This window comes from Solea solea, chromosome 9, assembly GCF_958295425.1.
Source record: "Solea solea chromosome 9, fSolSol10.1, whole genome shotgun sequence".
Classification (NCBI taxonomy): domain Eukaryota; kingdom Metazoa; phylum Chordata; class Actinopteri; order Pleuronectiformes; family Soleidae; genus Solea; species Solea solea.
Window position 1 is genome coordinate 17,927,600 of NC_081142.1, and position 25,342 is coordinate 17,952,941.

General features: G+C 40.5%; 2 protein-coding genes across 3 annotated transcripts; both read left to right on the forward strand.

Annotated features, from left to right (window-relative positions):
* Positions 1 to 257: 257 nt before the first annotated feature.
* tie1 (tyrosine kinase with immunoglobulin-like and EGF-like domains 1) lies at positions 258 to 17,617 on the forward strand. Of its 2 annotated transcripts, none has more exons than XM_058639090.1 (24): positions 258 to 628; positions 1,720 to 2,016; positions 2,111 to 2,221; positions 2,359 to 2,514; positions 3,094 to 3,225; positions 4,508 to 4,648; positions 4,731 to 4,859; positions 5,396 to 5,541; positions 5,784 to 5,928; positions 6,043 to 6,201; positions 6,297 to 6,437; positions 7,245 to 7,547; positions 8,022 to 8,312; positions 8,886 to 9,079; positions 9,182 to 9,328; positions 9,416 to 9,479; positions 9,613 to 9,723; positions 11,564 to 11,754; positions 12,710 to 12,823; positions 13,210 to 13,280; positions 14,269 to 14,309; positions 14,643 to 14,739; positions 14,842 to 14,941; positions 15,765 to 17,617. In XM_058639090.1, the coding sequence occupies exons 1-24, from the start codon at positions 583 to 585 to the stop codon at positions 15,834 to 15,836; spliced, it is 3,399 nt and encodes a 1,132-aa protein (XP_058495073.1). In that variant the 5' UTR covers positions 258 to 582; the 3' UTR covers positions 15,837 to 17,617. The 2 variants fall into 2 exon arrangements, with proteins under 2 accessions (XP_058495073.1, XP_058495074.1); XM_058639091.1 differs by having other exon boundaries at positions 9,203 to 9,328.
* A 1,297-nt stretch (positions 17,618 to 18,914) lies between these two features.
* Positions 18,915 to 25,107, forward strand: mpl (MPL proto-oncogene, thrombopoietin receptor). The gene is made up of 12 exons (XM_058638723.1): positions 18,915 to 19,131; positions 19,388 to 19,508; positions 20,080 to 20,258; positions 20,714 to 20,868; positions 20,996 to 21,152; positions 21,258 to 21,372; positions 21,978 to 22,132; positions 22,214 to 22,356; positions 22,702 to 22,861; positions 23,057 to 23,129; positions 23,267 to 23,354; positions 23,891 to 25,107. The coding sequence occupies exons 1-12, from the start codon at positions 18,993 to 18,995 to the stop codon at positions 24,338 to 24,340; spliced, it is 1,935 nt and encodes a 644-aa protein (XP_058494706.1). The 5' UTR covers positions 18,915 to 18,992; the 3' UTR covers positions 24,341 to 25,107.
* The last annotated feature ends 235 nt before the right edge of the window (positions 25,108 to 25,342 follow it).

Here is a 25,342-nt window from a genome sequence, read left to right on the forward strand (position 1 = left end):
TTTACTTTATGGTTGTATCATTATTATTACTATTGTTAGTATTATTAGTCGTATTAGTATTGTTATTATTGTTATTATTATAATACAGTACGTTATTATTTTGTAGGCACAATCATGGTGGGTTTCATTCTTTGGAGACGAAAAGTGACGAAAAGTTGAAACTCATAAATACATTAATCCTATCGGGGAGGCTTGGAGCGCCAGTAATCCTCCACTGTCTGGTGACGCTCTTCCTTCCTTTCCCCCCCCCCCACACACACACACACAGAGAGAGAGGGAGAGAGGAGTTTTACCGAAAGTCAGACTCTGTTCCATAATTTGAAGGACAGTAATCTCATCTCCCTGAGCTTCCCCGGAGCGAAGAGGTCGTTTTTTTAAACTAAAAATACGATTTTTTTTGTCACACCTGAAAACTGGAGCCTTGGATGAAGTTATGCGTAAAAAGGCGCACCGCTCGTCGTGACGCAGCGTCACCGTCCTGGATGTAAAGCTGTGCCTGTAAATCCAAACTGGCAGTTGGCTGTTTCAGTGCAGAACTCCCCCCACCACCACCACCACCACCTGGTGCGGAGTGTGTCTATCATGAGGATTTTGTGTGTGTTTGTGTTGTGCTTCATTGATTTGTCAGGTAAGCAGCAGGAACGTTACATTTTAATGGCTGTTACATTTGGGATCCACGTGTAATTTTTTCAAGGAGTGTGATGAATATAAATACTTTTTAAGTAAGGAGAGTTTGTCACATTGTTATAATGAGAGTGATAACTTTATTACTTTATCTGTTTCATAAATGTTATAGCCCTCAGAAATCTGTGAACCCTCAGGGAAAAAGGAGCATCCATGTTTCCTGCCATTGTTCTTTGGATCTGGGGGCTCAAATACCAGGGAGAGGGAATGCTGGGCAAACTGAAATGTGTTGTGCTTGGCACTTTTTCTAAAATAGCTACATTACTTGAGGCTACTTTGGTTTTTGGACCAATATCACTAAATATGGGGCGATTATGTCAACCTTGTGTGGGGTGTTTCGGGAAGAGTGTAAGGTTTTGTTGGATTTGTTGATGTGGTCTATGGGATTGTCACCCTGTTGCAGGAACAGATATTTGTGGGTTAAAAATAATTGTTTGATTCTGTACTTTATGTTTTAAAATAGCACACAGCGCAGTTGTGTGGTAACAGTCTCAACATGCCTGAAATGAGTCATAATTTAATCCAGAGGTAAAACACATTTGCATCAGATTAGATGTGAGCTAAACAGCTGGAGCTGTGTGTAAGTGGGATTACTATACTAGAATATAACAATTTCTATTGAAATCTACATTGAATATTTTACAATTGGATTAGGGATTCACTGTATGGAGCAATAGCACAAATATGGATGTGAAACAGATGTGACTCTGTTGCTGCTCTGTACACACACAATCTGTATCATGTTTGTCCATCCTTCTCTGTGGCTGTTCCAGAGGTTTATTCTTATTTTATTCCATGTTAAAAGTTTGTTTTTGAGTTGTTCCTTGTCTGAACTGAGGGAATAAATCCACTAGACACACTGAAAAGTGCAGTAAGACCAACCCATTCCTATCAGTTAGGGCAGAGTAGAATGCAATTAAATCAAAAGTCAGAAGAGCTACAGCTTGTGGACACTGATGAGGTCTAAAGCTTGGTGTAATAAATAGATCAAACTCAGGTTATTGAAGAAGAAGAGACTAATACGTCGTCTTACAGATGCCGTGATCGACTTGGCCATGATATCCACCGCGGAGGTCACCAGCGTCAATCACTTCAGTATCTCTTGTATCAATGGAGAGCACAGTCCTGCCCAGGTGGAGCTGGACATCAAGAAGGACAACAAAATCCTCTTAACGTCCAAGAAGCCAACGTTTAAGGTGCACAAGGTCAGGACCAAGGAGGTGGCGGCCAAAGAGTTCCGTGACCTGGAGCATATCGGTATCTTCTACTGTGAATCCTCTCAGGAGGTTCCTCCGCTTGAAACTGTCACCATGATCAACAACTTTGGCAGAGGTGTGTGTGCGCAGCCTTCATATCCTGATGATTTAACACATTATTGTTTTGATTGCGTGTGGAAAATAACTGTGTATTTCTTTGGGCCTTGCAGCTAATTTTATTCCAAGTCATCTCACTCTGACAGTTAACAAAGAAGAAACTGTTCACCTCAGCATGGAGCTGCTCAGCTCCCAGAAGAGAGATGTGACCTGGAAGTACAATGGTAGGCTACAACTCAGATTAGATGAATCATTCACCCATAATTGGTATCTTTATGAAGGATATTTAGCATATACAGGGCTACTGTTTGACACACTGGAAACTGTGTTTTTATGTTTTTTATATGTGTTTTCTGTGCAGGAAATTACTATTACATGACTCACTGGAATGATGTGATTAATCGCACTGCTGTGCTGACAGTGGAGAATGCAGCTTTTGCCAATCAGGGCATCTACAGTGCCAGCTACGTGGGGGACAGCCCGCTTCAGGGAGCGTGGATGAGGCTCATTGTCAGAGGTTTGTTGAATCTTGACATTCACACACTTACTGAGGTTGGTGCAGCTATTCTTCTCAGGACATTTGAAAAAAGTGTCACCCCTAACCTTAACCATAATCACTTCATGCCTAACCCTCACTTTAACCTAATTACTATTCAAATATTAGCCCCTATCTTATCCAGTTACTCAAAAGTGAGGTTCTGCCTCATTAGGGACAGGTTTTGGTCCTTTTTGAGGACTAATGGTCCTGACAAGGCCAGTATTTATGGCATGACCAATAATACTCATAATACTCTATATGAAAGAAAAAAGAAAAAAACTGTGTGACAAAATTATACAATTAAGAACAAACAAATAGTTGCAGCTTTTTCACAATAATGTTATTGCCGTGTCCTGTAAAAAGCCAATCATATTGATCATAAAACTCAGCCTGGGGCCCCCAGGCAGTTGCCTGCTTTGCCTACCTGTTGCTACACCCCTGTTTGTTCAGGCTGTACCTTATTTTACAGTAACACTCTTCTCCTGAGCTTGACACTTGTGTATTGTAAGGAAAAATTACAGCGTTTTTTTGTTGTTGTTTTTTTGTTGCTTTCTGCAGACTGTCCCAGTAAGAAATGGGGTCCAAACTGTGATAAGGCCTGTCCAGAATGTCTCAATGGTGGAGTCTGTCACGATGTGGATGGAGACTGTGTCTGTCCTCCGGGATTCACGGGAACACGTTGTGAGACAGGTTTGTACATGATACTGTGTCACAAAGGTTTATGTGTGAATCTATACATGGGCTGAGTAAAGCCACACACTCTTTACCAACAGTTATCCTCTGTATACTGTACATCACCGCACATAAATCATTGTACCAGCAAGAATTCTTCTTCAGCTACAGTACAAGCTTTAGTTTCACTGCTTCAATTATGGCGCTCACAGGTGCAAATTAGTTTCAGCGCCACGGACGATTCTTTGTGACACATCCACTCGCAGTGTGCAAATATCCATGAACCGCATTTCAGACACATTTGGGTTGATGAGCCGAGTGATCCTCATTCATATTCATTCAGCATTACTCTAATTCATCTGTGGAGCGTGGGGCTGCTGTGGGTTTTTTTTGTTTTTTATAAAGATAAGCACAAATTTCAAGTTTAAATACATTACATTTTTAATTAAACTAACTATTAAATTATCTAGAGCTGCAACTAACGATTATTTTCATAATCGATTAATCTGTCGATTATTCTTTCGATTAATCGTTTGGTCCATAACATACCAGACAACCTTAAAACATGTTGATCGGTGTTCATCAAACCTGGAAATGATGATGTTCTCTTTTAAGGATTTCTTTGTTATCCAGAGCAAAGCAATTAAGAAAATACTCACATTTAAGAAACTTAAATAATCGGAGATCTTGTTTCAATCATGAAAAAAGCTTTGAACAGATTAATCGATTATCAAAATAGTTGTGGATTCATTTAGTAATTGTTTCAGCTCTAGTGATATCAGGTTTTCTGTATTTACCTTCAGGTAGAAAACTATCAGGTCAGCATAATGAAGTGATTTATAGGTGTGGTCATCTGTTAGTACTTATTAATATTAGACATTAGATCAGTCTAACACAGTCTTAGGGTAAAAACTGTTCCAAAAATATTAGTTTCTTTAAATTCTATAAATCCTGATTTGTAGACTTTAATACTCTAAGAAGTATATTGTCATTGAACACTTTGATCCTATGTGTTATTTTGAATCCAGCCCTCAATGGACTTGGGGATTTTGGTTTGGTGGGTGGATGTTCCATTACAGAAGGTGTTCCCTTACTCCCGTAATTGTTTTGGCAGCATTTATATGAGAAACCAAATAGGGCAATTGGATTAGTACAAATGAAATCCAAATATGTGCAGATACAGAATAGACCAGTGTTCTCTGTGGTGTTTTCGCAAGTCCGGTCAAGGCACCGTACGGCAAAAAGACGAGGAATTCACACAAACACATTTGTGAATTTATCTTTCTCTGATGGTTTGCAGCCTGCAGAGAGGGAATGTTTGGCCGAAACTGCCAGGAGTCATGTAACTCATGGTTGAACTGCAAGGGGCTTCGTTTCTGCCTACCAGACCCTTACGGCTGTTCTTGTGCCAGCGGCTGGTTTGGCAGCCGTTGTGAGAAGCGTAAGCACTTTTATCAGCTCAATTTCTACCTGCAGTTTCTTCACACAGTATATTATAGAGTATTTCTGTTTTCTGTTGTCAGCCTGTCCTAATGACAAGTATGGACCGGACTGCAGACTCAGCTGTAATTGCCAGAATGGAGGAACCTGCAACCGCTTCACTGGGTGCCTGTGTCCCACACTGTGGAGAGGACTGAACTGTGAGAAGTCTGGTGTGTATTGTTACCATTTTATTAAACCATCTTTGTTATACATATCATTCCACTGAGGGAGCAGAGCCAGTGATGCACTGTATACGTACAGTATAAACCTTCTCTTTGTCACTACACAGCCAAATTCAATTCAACGCTGACTTCTTCCTCATCACAAAAACACACAACTGTACACACACGCACAGATTTAATGCATTGTAATTAATCCGCCGTTTCAAAAATGTATTAAAAACACAATGGTGAGTTGCATATCTTGTTTCTTCGTGACGTAAGTAAATCAAAAAAACACAATATTGGGATATATCTAGTTTCAAAATCGAACTAATTATGGCTTGGAGTTGCAGTATCGCTATTGGTTTTTCTGTAACCCAAAACACACATTGTTACAAAAGGGTGAATCAACTTCTTTCTGCCCGGTGATCTCACTCCTTCCTCATGATTCTCTCTGCTGCCAAGCCGTTTTTTTCCTTAGCCACTGTGCACCTTATCTTCTCTCACTGTTTCACTGTTTGTTGCATACTCTTCTCCTCGTTCAGAGCGGGCTCCACAGATCGTGGGCCTGGACACTAACCTGGAGTGGAATCTCAACTCCAGCCCTAAGATCCTTTGCTCGGCCACTGGAAACCCCCTGCCCAGCCACAATGGCATCGAGCTGATAAAGTTGGACAGTTCTGTGCTCAAGGTACAACGCTGCTGCCAAGCTACAGTCCATGTATCTTAGAATAAACCTGGATATAAAAATAAACAAAATACTAGGCAATGTTCAGAGACCACTAGAGCCAGAATTAATTTTCCGGGAATTAGACGACAGCTTGGCATGAGACCTGGAAGCAGGAAGGAGCAGCGCGCCTGACCCTGCCTCAAATCTAGGTTTTTTAGAAAATGCAATTGTCCTCATTCTTTGAAATTGTGTGTTTCTCTCAGGCTTCTCGCACCATCATGGACTCCAATAAAAGCACAGCCCTGTTTGAGATCCCTCCTCTAAGCGCTGAACAGGGAGGGATGTGGGAGTGCAGGGTGTCCACCAATGGAGGCCAGGATTCCCATAAGTTCAGCGTCACCATTAAAGGCATGTCTGAGAAGACTGAGAAGGAAAAATAGGCGGTTATTGTGATGTCTCTGCTACACTACAGCGAAGAAGATGCTAAATGTGTGTGTGAAATCCTTTCTTGTGTCCAATCAGAGCCCCCTGTGCCCACGTCTGGGCCCAAACTGCTGGAAAAGAAGAGTAAGCAGCTGCTCGTGGCGCCAGTGGAGTCCTACAGAGGAGACGGCCCAATTATCTCCACCAGGCTTCTGTACAAACCGGAAAAGAATGGAGAGTCCTGGTCCTCCATCATAGGTAAGAAGAGAAGTCTTCTTCAAAAATTCAACACACAATGATCAGTAAATGCTCCACCGAGGCAATCATTTAGGTCAACGTCCCCTTTCACTCAGTCTACAGTGAAAAAGAGCCGATCACACTGATGAACCTGGAGCCTTCAACGCGCTACCGTGTGCGTGTTCAGCTGACTCGCCCTGGAGAGGGAGGGGAGGGGCAACCAGGCCCAGAGGCCGTCATGGAGACTGACTGTCCTGGTAAGATCCATATTATAGTATCTATATTCTGTAACACTGCACTGCATGCAAATACGAGGATCTTGTATCTGTGCTGAATATCGTTTAGCTTATTTTAGCTGAGCAGAGCTTTCACCGCGTGTAAAACGAGTCAGATGTCATTTGTCCAGCTGAGATATCTGTGCCATGACTCAAGTCACAAGGTTTCCTGAGTAAATGGTCTCATTAAACATTTAAATGGAAATAGAAATCATAAAACAACGGCCAGGTACTTTATTGCTCAATGTTTGTGGTGCAGAGGGAGAATCTATCATCTTGGAATGTAGTCGTGAGTAGTTCCATTTTGACTCTTTGACAATACGTGGCTTTGTTCCCAGGGTAAAATGGAAGAAATTATATTAGTTTAGGGGACCATTGTTCTGTTGCACAGAGCACAAACTAATTGTATTTATGTCAGTGTGGGGTAAGATGCGGGGGGTGGTGTATGCAGAAAAAGTTGAAAGGTCAGAATTTAAGTGAGGATGTTGTGATCCTATGTTATGCACCTTGAAAGGAAACTACAAGCTGTTTAAGATTAACAAAAAGACCATGTCATTTAATAACATATGAGGTACTAAAGCCCGTATTTTGCACAAGAAAACACTCAGTTTTGCTAGTATTGGTACACATGGAGTAAACCAATCAATCCTCATTGTAACAGAACATTGCTTTCCAGTGCCACTTACAAACTAAATCAAATTTAAATTGAAACCAAACATCCAGTCGTGGGAGAAATAAACAAGGAGCTGCTCGTCCACTCAGCTCATTGTGTGTTCTCTGTCACTGCAGACCCCACAGTTCTGCCCGAGATTGACGTCATTTCAGTGGAAGGCCGCAATGTCACCGTACACTGGCATATACCGGCCAGCGGTGGCACCTACGCCGGCACGGCCACTGGCTTTTTAGTTCAGCTCTTCGGGGCGCCGTCTTACAGCGAGAAAGTCCAGGAGGAGACCACGCTGCTCAACGTGCTGTCCACCAAGTTCTACAAACTGGAGACGCAGCAGGACTACAACGTGGTGGTGCGCCTCATCAACTGTGGCAGTCAGGGGCCGCCATCCGTACCCTCCCGCTTCCGCATCAGCAGCCAGGGTAATTCAAACTCTGCTGTTGGTTACGAACAAGCTGCAATGTTGCAGGATTTTCAAGGCAGTGGTCTTAGTTAGTGCAGTCGATTGTATGATGTGTTAGATTGTAGTGATTAATATAATGTTAAAAAAATTAGTTCATAAGATCACCCTAGATCCACTTAGAAGAGAATATGATTAGTTCTGATTTGTGGCTCTCTCTCTCTCCACAAACGTTATGTTTAATGACTATGCTGCTGTATAGTAAAGGTGAGGTGTCAATGAATAATCAATTGTAGTTTGTAGTCAGCGATAGACACAGATCCACCCCACAGAATGGTGAGTAATACTTTTAAAGCCCAGTCTTTGATACTAAAGCTTTCCCAGAGCAACTGAGCCTAAAAAGCCTTTAATCAAAGCACTTATTTTATTGTAGGATACAGGTTCATACAATCACTGTTGATGAGCCTAACGTGGATCATCCTTCTCTGTGTCTCAGGGCCGTCGTCGCCGCGCAATGTACAGGCCCTGCCTCTGTCCGTGTCAGCCGTTCAGGTGAGGTGGCAGCCCCCGGAGGATCCAAACGGAGGCATCATCAAATACAACATAGAGTACCAGACGGTCGGCCAGGGGAGCCCTCACCCACGGGTGGACACCGACGACGGGAACAAGACCACCAAAGACGTGACAGCGCTGAACGGCAGCACGGTCTACCAGTTCAGAGTGAGAGCCGTCTCCAAAGTGCCGGGAGAGTGGAGCAAGTTTGTCCAGGCGATGACGCAAGGGGATGGTGCGTACGCTGCTCAGCATCATATATAATGCATATTACTCTCGCTCTGTCCTCCACATGAGGGTCACGGGGGTCGCTGGTGCCAATCCCAGCAGACATAGGGCAAAAGGCAGGGTCACACCCTGGACAGGTCACACAAACAACCATCCACTCTTACATTCACCAATAAGGTCGATTTAAAGTGTCCAATTTGCCATTTACAGCTTTGTAAATGCTTTTGAAAAGAAACTTTAAAAGCACACATGAGGAAAAACTTGAATGCAAAATGGGATATCAGACTTAAAATGTGATTATCTAACCAGTACAATATAAAAATACTTGAAATGACAATGATTAAATAGGCTGACACACTTGGAGGAATTCATGCGTTGCTATGTTATGTCTTTGATTCCTTAATTTGGCTTGAATAGTGCTTTGTGGAAAATCAATTTTCCTTTCATATCTGCAGACAGGACCACCCACACCGGGACAGACATTTGCACATGATAACAATAATAATAATAACTGAGCAGCCTATTTATCTTTACTGCAGAGAATCATCTCCGTATCCCTTCTTGGTTTTTCTCTCCATAGGGTCTCAGAGTTTAATCCCGACCACCCAGGGCGTAGCAGGAAGACCCGTTCCAGACAATTACCAGCTGCTGGTGGCGGTGGTGGGCTCAGTGACCGTCACCTGTGTGACCATCCTGTTGGCACTGCTGGCTCTCTTCTTCATCCGCAAGACGCTGCTCAACCGCCGGCGCACGTTCACCTACCAGTCTGGATCAGTAAGAATACGCCGGTTTATTTTTATTTAGTTTTTTTTTTAGCCACCTCTTCTTTGATATATTTGCATTTATTGCAGTGCTTAAAAATCTGTACATCCTCAGGGTGAAGAAACTATTTTGCAGTTTAATTCAGGAACTCTGACGCTGACGAGGAGACCCAAGCCCACGCCGGAGCCTCTCACCTACCCGATCCTCGAGTGGGAGGACATTAAGTTTGAAGACGTCATCGGAGAGGGCAACTTCGGCCAGGTCTTTAGACTTTTAATGCACTTTGGTAACTGTTTTTTTTTAGGCGTGAGGTAAACCATTAAAACGTTTTTCTTTTTTTTTAAATAGGTGATCAAAGCCATGATCAAGAAGGACGGCAGCAAGATGAGTGCAGCCATCAAGATGCTGAAAGGTCAGTGGTCCGAGACACAAACAGAAAACAGATATCATCCCAGTGCAGCGTCTTCTCCCGACGTTCATTTCAGAGAAGCCAAGTTTAACAAGCCATTGTTTAACAATGCTGCTTTGTGCTGATCTTTGTGCAGAGTTTGCCTCGGAGAACGACCACAGAGACTTTGCAGGGGAGCTGGAGGTTCTGTGTAAACTAGGCCAGCATCCCAACATCATCAACCTCATCGGAGCCTGTGAGAACAGAGGTGAGTGGGCGACACCTAGTGGGTGTTGACGGCCTTTCAGTGTTTGGGTTTTTTTCCGGTAATGTCGCACTGAACTCGCTGGTTCACAGGAAACACAGACTCCGATGTCTTAAAAATCACTTATATGACATAAACATGTTATATACCTATTATAAATACAGTATGTTATTCTCATTTTACTATATGCTCATTTACTAGTCTGTGTTCTGCACACAGTGTATTTATTCTCTTTCACCTAATTACTCTTCAGTGCGCTGCACTGTACGTGAAGAGGTGAAATTCACCCGACGTGAAATCCAAACAGATACTCTCATCCCATCTGATGCTGTCATTCATCTGCACCTGGAAAGGGTCTGATAGAGTCCAAACTAAATAATCCGTGTCAGCGGCAAGAAACTCTTTCATACGATCACATTTGTTTGATTTGTCCATATGCCTCATGGCATGTATTTATGTGTTTGTATAAGGTTCCTTTGGCTCCGGTTCTTACGGTGAAGTATCCGTTTCCTCTCCCAACTACATACGAATGCGTCTGCGATGAATAATTGAATTGCTCGTGTTTGATCAGAGATTGATTCCATATGAGAGAGGAAATCCACTATTTGGAAAGCACATCAGTGCGGACATTACAAACGCAAATTAGCCTTGAAAAACAAACATCTCTCTAATTCACTGTGTCTCTCCACTCTCAGGTAACACTTGACTCTTGACAGACTTTCACATTACGGTGTTTACATCTGTTGCTGAACTCCAGTTAAACTCTGAATCAGTATCAACCTCAGCTACAGAAACTAGTGCTTTTTTGATACTTGCCCTCTGTATATTCATTGATAAATAACACTATTTTACACTGTTCACATGAAATAATTCACCCATCTGTTGCGGAAATGTTCTATTTCCTAATTTCCTTGATATTTTTCTATCCTCTTTTGTGCTTGATAAGGAAAGTAAGCTCACAAAAATGCATTTTGCTTTGAGTCATTTCAATGGAAGAGGCTTTTGCGTCAGAGAAAAGCACTGAGTTGCATTGTTACAACATTACCAGTCGTTTTGGTGTTTATTTTTTGCCTCTCATTAGGAAGATATATGTTGTTGTTTGTTTACATAACATATTGATTGTCCAGATCCTGGCACTGTAAAATAATTAGGTGCATCTGGGGTAACATAAGGGCAGGAGAGGGAACGTAAAAGATACTTGATACTGCAGATTCTCAAACGACATTGATTAAGTTTAAAGATCTGAATAGTCAACATTATTGTATATTGAGAACACAGCGGTCTTTATAAAGTAATGAACCAACTTTTTGCTAAAAAAAACCCGACTGGAACATTCTGTAATTCTTTCAATTTTTGGGCAAAGAAGATGTTTTGGAAATGTTACTGCAGGAAACACAGCATGTACTAATTAATATATCTTCTTGTTGCTCAAAGAATATAATTGTATCAGGCTCAAGCTCTTCGACCAGTGAGTTCATTCCCCCGCTATTCTTTCCTTCCACATACGGCACTGACTAATTGTGTTGGCACTCTCTCTCTACGTCTAGTGAAATCAACACTTAAAAATGTCTAACTCCCTCGTGACCCGGAGAAACTGCAGCTCAATAAAGCCTCGGCCATCTGGTCGAGTTCTGTGTGGAAATCCATGAATGTTCTGAAAACTGCTGGAGACCGGGTTTCTTAGGTCCCAGGTGTAGCTGCGTGTCTTCATGGACTAAAGCAGGCAGAGAAAGCAAAGCATGGAGGAAGGAGACTTCACTCTGGCTGCTGAAAGCTTTTATAGATCGATGGAAGAACTTTGATGAGCAGCACGTGTTAAACTGCCGCCTCTGTCCCCCTGCAGGTTACCTGTACATAGCCATTGAATACGCTCCCTACGGAAACCTCCTCGACTTTCTGCGGAAGAGTCGAGTGTTAGAAACGGACCCTGCCTTTGCAAAAGAGCACGGCACGGCCTCCACGCTCACCTCGCAGCAGCTGCTGCAGTTTGCCGTAGACGTGGCCACGGGGATGCACTACTTAAGTGACAAACAGGTACGAGGAGAAGAGTGCGTGACACAGCATCTCGTGCATGTTACATAGATAACGGTGTTAAATGTATAGTAATGCAACAATGCATAACAAAGATGTAATCATTGAGCTATTATTGATGTAGCATTGTCAGGTAACGTATTGTTGGTTGATGTTACCTTTGCCAAAAGTCAAAAACTGTTAAAAAGGTACACTGTGTAAAATTTAGCAATATTTATTGATGAAGCTCACTTCCACCTCTGTTGGAGAACCTCTGTAGCCTTGTTTGCAATAGGCATGTTGAGGTTGTCCATCGTGGGCTACTGTGGAAAACATGGTGGTCCAAAATGGCGGCTTTCTGCGGTAATGAAAAACAACAATTTATACTATCATGTAATGCCATATAAAAATAATTTCACCTACATGGACCTTTAAGTTCTTAAATCTACAGGAAATGCAACCACTTACTTAAATGATACAAACAAGACAAAGCAATAGCTCAAAACAGCAGCTCAGTTTCATATAATACCTTTGTTGCATTTATACTTGTTGCCTATTTTAACCCTCACGTGGCACAGATCCATCTTTGTTGTCTTCTTGTGTGTTGTTGAATCAAACTTATGTGTTATTCTATGTCACATACCTTTTTAAAAAAAAAAAATTGTGAGTAGTGATAAGTGATTTTTTTTTTTTTTTAATGTGAGTACTTTTTGCTCAGGTATGTTTATATAGTTGGTGAAAATGAAACACATTTATAAATTCATCACATTACCTTTAGGTTGTTCCTTAAAAATGTGGACTTTTTTTCCTCAAAATTCTGACTTTTTGATTGTATTATATGAACCAAACATATTGTTATATGTGTTTTTTACATTGTGATTTTTTTCGCTCACTGCAATTATGCTACACAAAATTAATGTAAAAATATAAATGTATTAAACCTAGTAATAATGTCTCCCCTCTGCTCCCTCTGCATTAGTTTATCCACAGAGATTTGGCAGCCAGGAATGTCCTCGTTGGGGACAACCTTGTGGCAAAGATAGCAGACTTTGGCCTGTCCCGTGGTGAGGAAGTTTACGTGAAGAAGACAATGGTGAGTGAGTGAGTGAGTAAGTGAGTGAGTGAGTGCATTGTCGTAGGTTATTCGTTGAATTTTCCACAAAGAAAGGTTCTTGCAAAGGACACATACCAAAGTCAATGAGTCGTTGATGAATCGGGTATTTACAGCAGTCATTTTAGCATGAAAAAACAAAGGTGTTTCAGATATTGTTTCCCTGGAAGTGTGGCAAAGTCAGCCGTAACTGATTTATTATTCACATGTGTCCTTCGTTGACATGTGAAAAGGTCTGCTTTTTCTAACTTTTAATGGCAACATCAGCTTGTTGTACCACAGAAACAACGCCGCATTTAAACGGTGTATTTAAAAAGTGTGTTTTTTATACAATCATGTCATCATCTAAATGTTGTGTTGGATTTCAGGGGAGACTGCCCGTGCGCTGGATGGCCATCGAATCCCTAAACTACAGCGTGTACACGACAAAGAGTGACGTGTGAGTTGCATTATCGAGACCATTTGTTATCAAATGTATTTTTGCGTGAAATGACCTCACGCACTGGTGAAGTTCTGATTGTGTTCACAACAAAGCGCCTCACCGCAGAAAACAACAAATCATCCTTCTGTCCCCGGCAGAGTGATAACAGTGTGCTGTGGAACTGATAAGCACAACCAGGAAGCCTCGGGTATAACTTAGCAGGACACACTGAGACGTTGGTCTTGTCAACTTTGAGCCTATTTATACACAGCAGAGAACAAGCTGGAGGAGCGCAAGGCAGCTAACGGAAGAGTTGTGTTCAGAGACGGAGGTTTTGCTCATTTAAAGATGATGTGTAGATATTGTAAACTGGGACAGAGAGGGACAGAGAGGGAGCATGATGTGAGACAGACGCCATGAGATAAATGAAGACAAAAGGACAGTAAGAGACAGCACTTGTGTGCATATGATCTGTCACACATGTATTTTTAATGGCAGTTTTATGGTGTTGAGAGCAGTGTTGCCAGGTCTTGCAAGAGAAACAAGCAACCAGGCCTATGAAAACAAACCCAAAACAACCACATGAAGGACTTAAACTAGCTTTTAACATTTATTTAGCATTATAAAACACGTGGGATACGAACATCTGCGAATGCATTTTAGACTGTTGTACATTAGATACACAGTACACCTCTGATAATTCAAATTTGCACACACACACACATAAATATCATCCTTAATCCACAAATGTATTATTGCTTTGTATGTGAAAACTTGCAATATTTGCAAGCGACTTTACATGGTTCATTTTAGCCTCATTTTAGCGTAATCATGCATATGTTTGATTGGTTATTTACATTTAAATTCAATAAAATTGTCTCAATCATAATTCGAATGCAATTATCATTATGAAAGTGAGAACATCAGGAGATTGTTAGATTGTAGATAGATGCATTGGAATAAAATTAAAGTCTATTATATATTATATTTGTATTTTCTCTTGCAGGTGGTCTTTTGGTGTTCTCCTCTGGGAAATTGTAAGCTTAGGTAAGTGTGAAGGCAAAACCTTTCTTTTTTATAGCCAGTACTCACTACAATTCGCTTACATTACACAATATTACATCACAATAACTGTGGGTGGAAAGTCGATAAACACAATTTCCTATCACACCGTCTTAAATGAATCTTTCTCCCTAAATTTACTGTTGAGAATACTCAAACCAGACCTCATTCGCATGATTCAAAAACACAATACCGCTTTAATAACGTCACGTACATCACTGTCTTGAATCCCGTGTTGTTCCTAGCATTGAATGGCGACGTATCCACAGATGCAGTTACCTGCACGATCATAACTTCTCGTTTTATTGTTTGTGTCAGGTGGCACACCTTACTGTGGAATGACATGTGCTGAGCTTTATGAAAAGCTACCACAGGGATACAGGATGGAGAAACCCAAAAACTGTGATGATGAAGTGTAAGTGTTCAGAATTTGAATATTAGCTTCCTATGCATTTTCTTCACTCCATTTCTTCACTCCATTTTGCCACATTCACCCATGTTTCCTCTCTGCTTCCAGCTACGAGCTAATGAGGCAGTGCTGGAGGGATCGGCCGTATGAGAGACCCCCCTTCTCCCAGATCTCTGTCCAGCTCAACAGGATGCAGGAGGCCAGGAAGGTAATGCCACCGTCATGGTACATTTTTCCTCTTCCTTCATGTCTGCCAACATGGAAGAATGGGGTAAGACGGTCACTCCTTCACATCCGGCATTATTATATTTTTGTAGCAGTTGTCGCAAAGTATATGATCCTGTATTGATCAGACATTTTCTTCTACCATTCTCTTACATGTAGTTTTGTATTTGGGGTGTACATTTTTGTTTTTTGGAGCATTTTTGGCTGAAACGAGGTTTGATGTTAAAATGCTAAAACGTGAAATAGTGCAAAAGGTTTCAGCCTTAACGGTGGTCCTCATCATACTTTAAGAGAGGCTTATGACGTACCTATTTAATTGCGATTAATGATATTATTGCAGTGACTTAAGATCATTTTTTTTAGCTTCTTAAACAGACGGGGCCTTCTGTCTGCACTTACAGTGGTCAGGGACGTCATAGACACATTCTTTTAGTGAAAAACAACTTAATAAGATCATAGATGAGGAATGAATGAATAATAAGTCATGAGGAAAGATGCACACATTAGAAAACAGTGAGACAGGATTGTTCAGTCACTCACATGAAATATTGATGATAATAATAATAATAATAATATATTTTTTTTTAATCTCAAAGTGCTACAGAGGCAGGTTAAAAGCACATAAAACATATTAAAATTATGTTTTTCTTCATTCATGATTAACACGATGATAAAAAAATCACCACGATTAACTTATTGTGAATGCTTTTAATCCCGATAACCAATAATATCGTATGTTGTCCCATCCCTAACTGACTGATGGGTGGATTGACGACATTGCTATGCTTCCCCCCTCCGTCTTCCAGGCTTATGTGAACATGGCCCTCTTTGAGAACTTCACCTATGCTGGGATAGATGCCACAGCTGAGGAGGCCTGACTACCAGCCCCCCCAGGCCCGAGCATGTCACGTAGCTCCAAGAGGAAGTCCCGAGGATGGTCGCCACGATACTGCCACGTCCCTGGTGCTCCGCGCCGAGACAGGAGGAGCCGGCGCTCCACCAGAACCACCCAGCTATAGACGGAGGACTGTGAAAGGACACTGTGTGTGGAGATATTAGGAAATGTGAAGTATCGCTGGGCCTTGGATGGAGAGATAAACAATCTTTTTGGGAGACGCTGATTCCCTCGCGACTGGAAAAGAAGGACACAATATTACCTCTTGACCTTGATGCTAGTGTTGAGGGGACGTGGCAAATAAGGAGCTATATGACTTGCTGTAACACCACAGGGTCTGTGGGGTGAAGATGCTGGGCTTAATTGTCAGCCATATAAAACAGGGGTGGGGACATTTTGCTTCTACCAAAAGGACCATTAGGACTGTAAATTGAAGAAATCAAACTCACAGTATGTGACAGTAATCTCTGCGATGCAGTGGCTGGAACTGCCTCTCTTTATGTCAGATGGTAACGATGATGATGCTACTCACAACTCCTACTGTTGTTTTTGTCACAGGCCAAAGATGGAAACTCAACCTTTCTTGCTGTGTCCTCATCAGAGTTTTTCTTTACCGATATTATCAATAATTCTCTTTAAGGACGGACTGATGTTTTTCAAGTTAAGTAGGAGCAAAGTTGGATGAGAGTCTACCAAAGATAATCTGAAAAACGCTGAAAAGCTGCTGGATCCCCTGAAACGTATTATCATGTTTGTTCTTACATTTTGTCTTCTACATGTCTTGTCCTCTACTTCAACAACACTTTTAGAATTTGTCTTTAAAGAGCTTGTCTTGGTTTGTCCCGGCTGACAGACGAAAGATGAAAGAATGTAAAGTTTATTGCAAAAAAGAATCAATTGCTGTTATAAGAGTTCAGGGTTTTTTTATATTTTGTGTTGGATATTTTTATGAACACCCCCCTGGACTGCTTTCTATAGAGAGTGAAAATATTCATGAAGATAAAATGAAAAACCACTGAACAGATAAACGTACAAGTTCTCAAGAAAAAGGAGGAAAGACATCTAATGTAGCACTTAAAACTCTTTTTATATTTGCTTACCACTGCCTAGTGAATGTATCTACTACTGTGTGTCATTTGTTTGTTTATTAAAATAGTATCAACGTCTCTTATTCAAGTCTAGTTACAGCCGACATAAATGCAACCATGTAAATGCCCGTTGTGTTGCATGTCAACGTCATCGTACAAAATACTTATTTGGGACGAAAACTACTAATATAGAGCTGAATCACAGCCACCTGACGGGCTACGTACCACTATATAGTTTACTTTTTATACAGTGCAAAAGTTATGTATGGTATGTATCCGCCACACAAGAATGTACTGTGTGTTTTCATGACCTGGTACATGTGTGGTGACTGGACTCACCACCACAAGCAGTTTGGTGTCATTTGCAAGTCCCTTTTCCCCAGTCATAAGCTCTGCGGATTCTGTGACAGTTTGTTGTTCGGCGGCGGTAAGCGTCGGGGGGTGGGGGGGGGTTGAGGTCAGGAGCTCCCCTGCTGCAGCGAGCTGATCTGTCACTGAGTTTCCCCCCCACAAAGCCACCACAGGCTCAGAGCTGTCTGTCAAACATGGAGTGGAAGTGGACGCGTTTCCTGGTGACTTCAGTGCAAAGACAACAACAATATTATGTATTTTACTCCCTTTACGTCTAAACACCAACACTCAGTTGGCAGAAAATAAACACCAATGTAAAAACAAAGTTTTCTTGTTATACCTTTATTGTCATATATAGAGGATGTGGTCAATTTTTTAAGTTCTCATTCACACAATGGTCATTTTGAGTGTGTGCTAATGGGTTAATAATCCATACGCTGATTATATATTATATATTTCTGATAGGGTTAAATGATGTGAAGTAGCTACATTTTATATCCAAACGGTCAATGGACAACATTGTGGCCTCCTTTCCTTCAGTTCTATTGTTTAACTGTCTGTAAGTATAGCATAACACAAAAACTGAAAAATCTAAATGACTTGTGATTTGATCCAGATTTAAAAATGTCCTTGAGAAAAAACTACACATTGGGAAACGGGATGGCCTTGGCTGAGGTTTGTGCTCTCTCAGTGCTTTCTCCAGCCTAGAAGGTTATAGGTTTATGGCCATGTTTGTCCAGCTGTCCAAGGGCAGCGTAACACAGTACCTACAGTAAAGGTGTGATTTTACCTGGGTGCAGGATGCAGGTTATGACTAATGTACTTCATAAAAGCAAACTAGTCTATATTTGCCTATTTTATTCTATTAATAGATAACGTTTGCATGTCTTTCATCCTGTTTTGGTCTTAAAACTAAAGTCTGTGGCAACAGCGATATCATAGTTGTTTGAAAAATCAATTTTCTGTACTATCTTTTATGCCAACGATCAGGAAGTCAAGATGTACTCTTGACTTGTTAATTGTTTTTTACAGGGACATACAACCATAAGGCAGTCATTCTAATTATTTATATATATATATACATATACACACATACATATATATATATATACACATACACACATATATATACATACACACACATATATACATACATACATATATATATATATATATATATATATATATATATATATATATATATATATACACACACACATAATTTTTAGATATGAATGTCACATTCAAATAAATTAAAACATATTTAATATATAGATAATTGTTAGATAGCTGTCCTTATATGGCAGAAGTTCCAAATTGTGATATTTTCTGAATTACACAATGAACACATTTAGTGTTTTTTTTTATGTGTATCAGCACGATTAAAGAAGGAAATGAGTGAGATTGACTGAACATGGTGTACTTTTCTTCAGCAGTAGCTTTGTTATTGTGTTCAGAAGTCAACTGAAAAAATGTGTAAGTTTATCTCCTCCCAAACTGCCCTTGTTTGGTGCTCACTGAACTCTACCACTGCACAAAACACACTTCCTGACACTGGACCAGCCCCTCAGCACTGCTGAACCCTGTCAACTTAAGCCCATGCGTTAACAGAAAACACACAATGTCCCCACACACTTGACATCATGATGTGTTGTTATTTTTTAATTCAATGGAGGTTTTGGAATACTTAATAGCTCCCGATGATGCCTCCTCCGTCTACCGTGAGTTTGTCCTGCAGGTGGAAGATGCTCCTCATCAGCCTTTGGATTCAAATAGGGTTTGTTTTTGTTGTTGTTGCACAAAGCAAGGATGGAACTGTCAGTTACTTGTCAAAGCAAGGTAGGGCTGGAGGATGGTTTATTTCTACACAGATAAAATACAATCTGAGTTCAATTCAGTCCAAATGAACAAATGCCTATTTCCCGTTTATTTTTTATCATGCTGGATATGACGGATGTTTCCTATGTGATACATACAATTAAAATTCAAATAAAATAGTCAGTTGTAGGAACAAAAGTCATATTCCTAGTCTAAAATGCATCATACATTTTTGGTTTTTGAACCCACATTAAAAAAAGTGTCTCTTTTGTCATAGATGTTTTGCTCTTAAAGGAAGAGCAGGATCCTAAATGTTTCACCCGCACAGGAGGGGATTTCACCTGCTTTTTTGAAAGTAAAGACAACAGAACATATGACTTCCTCTACAAGATGAACAGGTATGACATTAACAGTCACTTCAAATGTGTTTTTGGTATCATTATTATCATTATAGTATCATTTAAGAATATTCCATACCTTCGGCACTTTACAGGTAGCCTGCTTGGGAAAACAAAATAAAATTTCATTATTACCAGTATCTTTTTGTTTTGGTGCAGTAAAATGTAAGTTTTTATCATTTGTCTGCACATTGATTTTATACTGTGCTCTGCTCAGGTTTTAAGCACTTAAATATGTTAAACTACTCTTCAGGAGTTTAGCTTTTGAGGCAACTGGGCTTGTTGTAAAACTGAAAGTTAAATTAGTTTGGCAGATGTTTTATGTTTTCAAGACGTCAGGAGTCTCTTTCTTTCTTTCTTTCTTTCTTTCTAGTGTTTGTGTATTTTGAGGGTCAATGTCATGTAAAGTGAGCTGAGGGCTCAGCAGACACCTGATGTCATTTTATAACTGAAATTATAATGAGGGGAAGACACTGTCATGTGTGAGACGGTATACAAAAAAAAGAAAGACTCATTGTTTGGTTATTTAATGCAACACTGTCTGTTGTGTTTGTCACTTCTATGACTCCAGCATGCAGAGAGAGAGGAGAGGTGACATGACTGTCCAGAGATCAGAGGAGGGAACTTTCTTTCACATCTACTCGTTTCCTGCTGTGGACGTTTTGCTTTTTCTGGAGACTCAGCTCGACGTCGTGCTGCACGGCACCAACGTCAGCGTCTGCAATCGCACCGTCTCTGTGGAAGACCACTGTAAGACTTTATTCTTTACCGCATTGACATCCTCGAATAAAGTAAGAGAAACAGAAATCATGTAATAAAGCTTTGTGCATTAACTTTTAAGTGCATAAGCAGTATTATGGCCACATGGATGGACTATTTATTTGCTTTCTACTTTCAATCCCCCACAATGTCTGTGACGGAGGGTGCTTTACCTTCCTGTCCTTGCATGATTGTTGAATTAACTATTTGCACCCAGTTACGTCCTTCAGGAAAAGGAATGTTTGCTTCAGGCATTCACGCACACGTTATAAATTAATTGTCAGTTTTAAGAATTAGATATTGTTTGTCTGCCTGTGGTAACTGTTTTTGTAAAACATAAGACACTGTTTCCTGTTTAGAAAGTTAGGTATGTGAAGTATTCCCTTCATTTCTAATCTGAAATTGTATTTTCCTCATTCCCCCTAAATCCACCTTTATGCTTGTAGTCCTCCTTGATCCTCCCTTAAATGTGGCTTTACACCAAAATGGACGAGTGGGACAGCTGCTGGTCTCATGGCACATAAATGTCCCCGCGTACTGTGGAAATGTGATGTACAGGATTCAATATTCCTCCGAGGGTCTTGGCCAGAGGACAGAAGAGGTACACACATCTTTTCAAATCATCTCTTAGAATTTAAACACATATACAACATACAAGAGATTAAATATAAGCTTATTTGACTGTTAGCTTACAGTGATTGGTATTTTCATGGCTGGGATTTCAACAGGTGAATGAGGACACATTTACCAAAGCCACACTGAACTCTCTGGTACCAGGGGAGGAGACCGACGTCAAGGTCACCATCAAATGTGCCTTTAGTCCCAGTGCAGGACACTGGAGCAGCTGGTCTCGCCCAGTGAGAGCCATGGTTCCCCAGAGGGCAGGTGTGTACAGATGTTTGACTGGATCATTAGCATAAAAAGTACATCCTGTCTGTGCTCTTGTTCCATAGATGTAGTATCTCAGTGGTAAATGTGTTTTCCTTTCAGATGACATTTCACTGATGTGCTACACGTCGGACTTAGAAAACATCACCTGTCAGTGGAATGGGAGCAGATATGGTGTGGAAGAAGAGTACAAACTCTTATTCAAGATGGGTCTCAGGTAACACACAATTAGTTAATCTGACATTTCTTTCTGCTTTCATCAAGATTCCTATTTAATTACAGGGCTGATTTTGAGACACACAACAAAGGCACAATGTTGCAAACAGTTCATTTAGCAGTTTCTGACACGGCAGGATCTTGACAAAGTAAATCATGCTTTTATCACAACTCGGCTGGATTACTGTAACAGTCTCAGCTGGTGGACCTTGGCTGAAGCACAGAGGGGATCGGGCGTTTGCAGTGACAGCTCCCAAAGCTCTGGGATAAGTTCCCATTAACTGTTAGACAGGTGTCTTCTTCTCTTCCTGATTTTAAATCTCTTTTTAAAGACACATTTGTTTTCATTTGCTTTAACCACAACGTGAGTCGAACTTTTATTGGGTTGTTTTACTAATTGTGTGGGTGTTTTGTCTATTTTATGCGTGTATTATATATTCACAGATTTTAGACTGTACAGCACTTCGGTGCAACTCTGTTTTTAAATGTGCTTTACAAATAAAGAAATTCCAGTTAAGTGAATACATTTTAAGAATGCAATGGTAAAAGCTACTGGTGTTTTTTTAATAAAAGGAACATGACATAAACAGCATGTGACCCTTGCAGTGAAGAATGGACTGAATGCCTGGGCCAGAGGACGTTCTGTCATGTGTGCCGTTTCCGTGGAGATTACTCCAAACAAGTCCGGGTCAAACTCAGCAGCACTCGGACTCCCCTGAGCAGAACGTTCTACACCGAAGAGTTCACTCTTAACACGACCAGTGAGTGATTTCATATTTCTTTTCCATATTGTCAATTGCTTTTTTTGTCATGACTCTGACAAATTGTGTGTCTGTCTTTAGTCAAAACGTGTGCACCGGCTCAGCTGAGAGAAGCAGTGCTAAACGACATGCTGTGTTTGAAATGGGAAGCTCCTCTTCTCTCTCTGTCAGCTCACCTGCAGTATGAAGTTGGCTATCAGACCAGAGGAAGTGAAGCGTGGATGGTAAGATGGTGGTGTTTTTTTTTCAATTGAATTTATAAGAAATCCTCAGGCAACAGTGGGATGTTTGTTCCTGAAGTTGTGCTCCCCGTCAATTTTCTTTATAGCTTTCAGATTCCCCTCCTGTATCACTACCATCAGTATTTCTTGGGGTTACAGCATCTTTTTTGGAGGAATTCTCCGTACAGTTTGGAATAGATGTTTGTATCCGAGAACTGAATTGTGCACAAAGATAAAATATTTTGTGCAAGTGGAACACTATTAAGAACATGTGTTCAACGGTAAAAGTACAACCTCATTAAGGCTGCTATTAAATATTATGAATATTTAATGACATTTTGTCCACAGATGGTTTCATTAGAAGGACCAGGTGCTGGCACGTGTCTTCAGCTTCCATTAGGCAGCCAGTACCATGTAAGAGTCCGGGCTAAACCGAATGGGTTCATTTACTCCGGCCACTGGAGTGACTGGTCAGACGTGCTCACTCATCACGGCTCCATTGACACAGGTAAACTGAGTGTGACCATAATCTGTGCACAGCATATTTAACAGTCTGCATGGTTTGTATCAAACTACATCAAAGTTAATGAGGGGTGCTAGTAGATTTGTACAACAGTTGAAGATGAACATACACAGCATGTGTTACTTGAACTGCATAAACATTGAAAACAGCTTCATTTTTATCTTTTAAATAACTTTTCAGTAATGTTGCTCATGCTGTGCATCCCCGTCTCCATGATGATAATTGCCATCTTACTTATTTCCACATACTTCAGGTAGGATCCTGCTCTTATTATAACCATTTATTCTTCTTTGTTCTTAATAAGAGATATTTTGTTCCCAAAAGCGAAGTCAAATGACATTTATTTCACCAAGTTTCGGTTTGAATTCTGTCTGTTTTTATTTTTTTCAGTAAACTCAAGAAGTATTTTTGGCCCCCAATGCCCAATCTGGACAAAGTCCTACAAGAATTCCTGACAGAGATTGATGGGGAAAGATGGGTATGTATGACATCACAAGTGAACTGATTTAAAACTTGAACAATGGTACAACATTTCTTACAACCTCGCCACAACTACTTCAGTCAGAAAAATACGATATATCACGTTGTATGGCTATAACTTTAAAAGGCCTCTATATGTAGTGATATGATTGAGAAAATCAACGCAGATAATGTAAAACACACTCACAATATTGGTAAACTGAGCTTCATCCAGCCAAGTTACAGGTGTGTCAAAGCCCTTTTTAGATTTAGTTTAGTTTATTTCACTCATTCATTCATTGACAAAAGGAAAGAACAGCTTAAAATAACTGAAAATGTCCGTATTATAAATGAGAGGGAGCAAAAAGAGGAATTATTTTATTAAATCTGCCCCTTTGTCGCAATAAATGCATTACAAATAGCATCATATATCTAACAAAATACAACAACAACTGCAGGCTGACACAGCCTCTACATTACTTGTAACCATAGTTTTTTTTAGTTTTTCTTTTTTTGAACATATTAAAAATGATCTGCTCTGTGGCACATGTACAGGATCCTCCACCCACAGTGAAGCAATGGCCTGAGGAAACCACCTCATCTGTGTTGGAGATCATATCTGAAGAGTCAGAAGTGAGGAGACTCTCAGGAGAGCGCCACCAGCTCCTGCCACCAGAGGTCACTGTCTCGTGTGGAAAACTCACAGATGGACACCTGAGGAGTGAAGTGTCTCCAGACTACGTGACTCTGAACAAAGACAGTCTCGTTCTCTGCCCCAAAGGAAACAAATACATGCACGAGAAGGTCGGAGAGACGGTGACGGGCACACAGTGTCCCTGCGCTGACATCTCAGTCAGTGTCCCACCTCCACCTCGCTCAGTCACCGACCTTCTGAACTACTCCTACGTGCCTCTGACTGAGGCTGCAGACACATCAGACTGTCAGTGCAGGGTCACTCCTTCAAACCAACCAGGAAACATTTATACTAATTTACCCTGCAGCTAAATGGAACTGTTACACAAGTGTTGCTGCAGATTTCACTGTATAGCCTGTTTTTTTCATTACAGTTCAAGCTTTTTGAGATAAATCATATGATATATGTTTGTAAAGGTATTTATCTGGACTGCTTTGTCTATAAAGGCACTACAGGAAACAACTGTTTGAGGGTAAACGTGCTAATAATATATATAAACTTCTCCGTGGCTTTGGTTAACAAGGTGACTGTAGTGTGTGTTATGACCAAACCATCAGAACTGTAGCTTCTTTTCAAATGTTCGTATTAATTTATCTACAGGAAAAGATTTTATAAAGTCTTAACCTCTGTAAAATATATACAGTGCTTAACAAATTTATTAGACCAACACCCAGTGTAAGGTTTATGCCTCAGCTGAACAGCATTGGTAATTATAAAAATCATTATTTTATGTTTCTGTAATGGTTAATACACCAGCATGTAGAAGCTCTTTATGTGAAATGATATTTTTAATGCTAAAATATCATTTTTCAAATGTACTCTTTAACATACTGAAATAATTACTACAGAAAAAGTAGTTTTAGTGGTTGAATGTTGTGCTCGATGTAATGTCTGACTTCTCAGAGGAGATGCCCGGTGAGTTGTTGAAAGATTTCTAAAATATTTGTTTTCTCATTTTTTTTTTTCAACAGGTGGTTTATTAAGCATTGTTTCTTTAGTGGAGTTTTTAAGGGTTTACTATTTTGGTTATTTGTAACATTTTCATTTTTGGGTTCAAAATGCTGGCAATAAAGTTCATGTCAAACCCTGACTGCTACGTTTCCCCAGAAAACCTGAAGGTCAGGGAGTTGCATTTGGGAAAGAAAACAACAAAACCACAGTGCACAAATGGGATGCCAACACTAATTCCATCCAAATGACTGAAAGAAAACTGAGCCCATAACTACAACTGTGGTTGGAGCCACTGGACAAGGGAATCACAAAATAAACAACAAAGCAGAAAACACATTTTCCCCACAACACAATCAGTATTA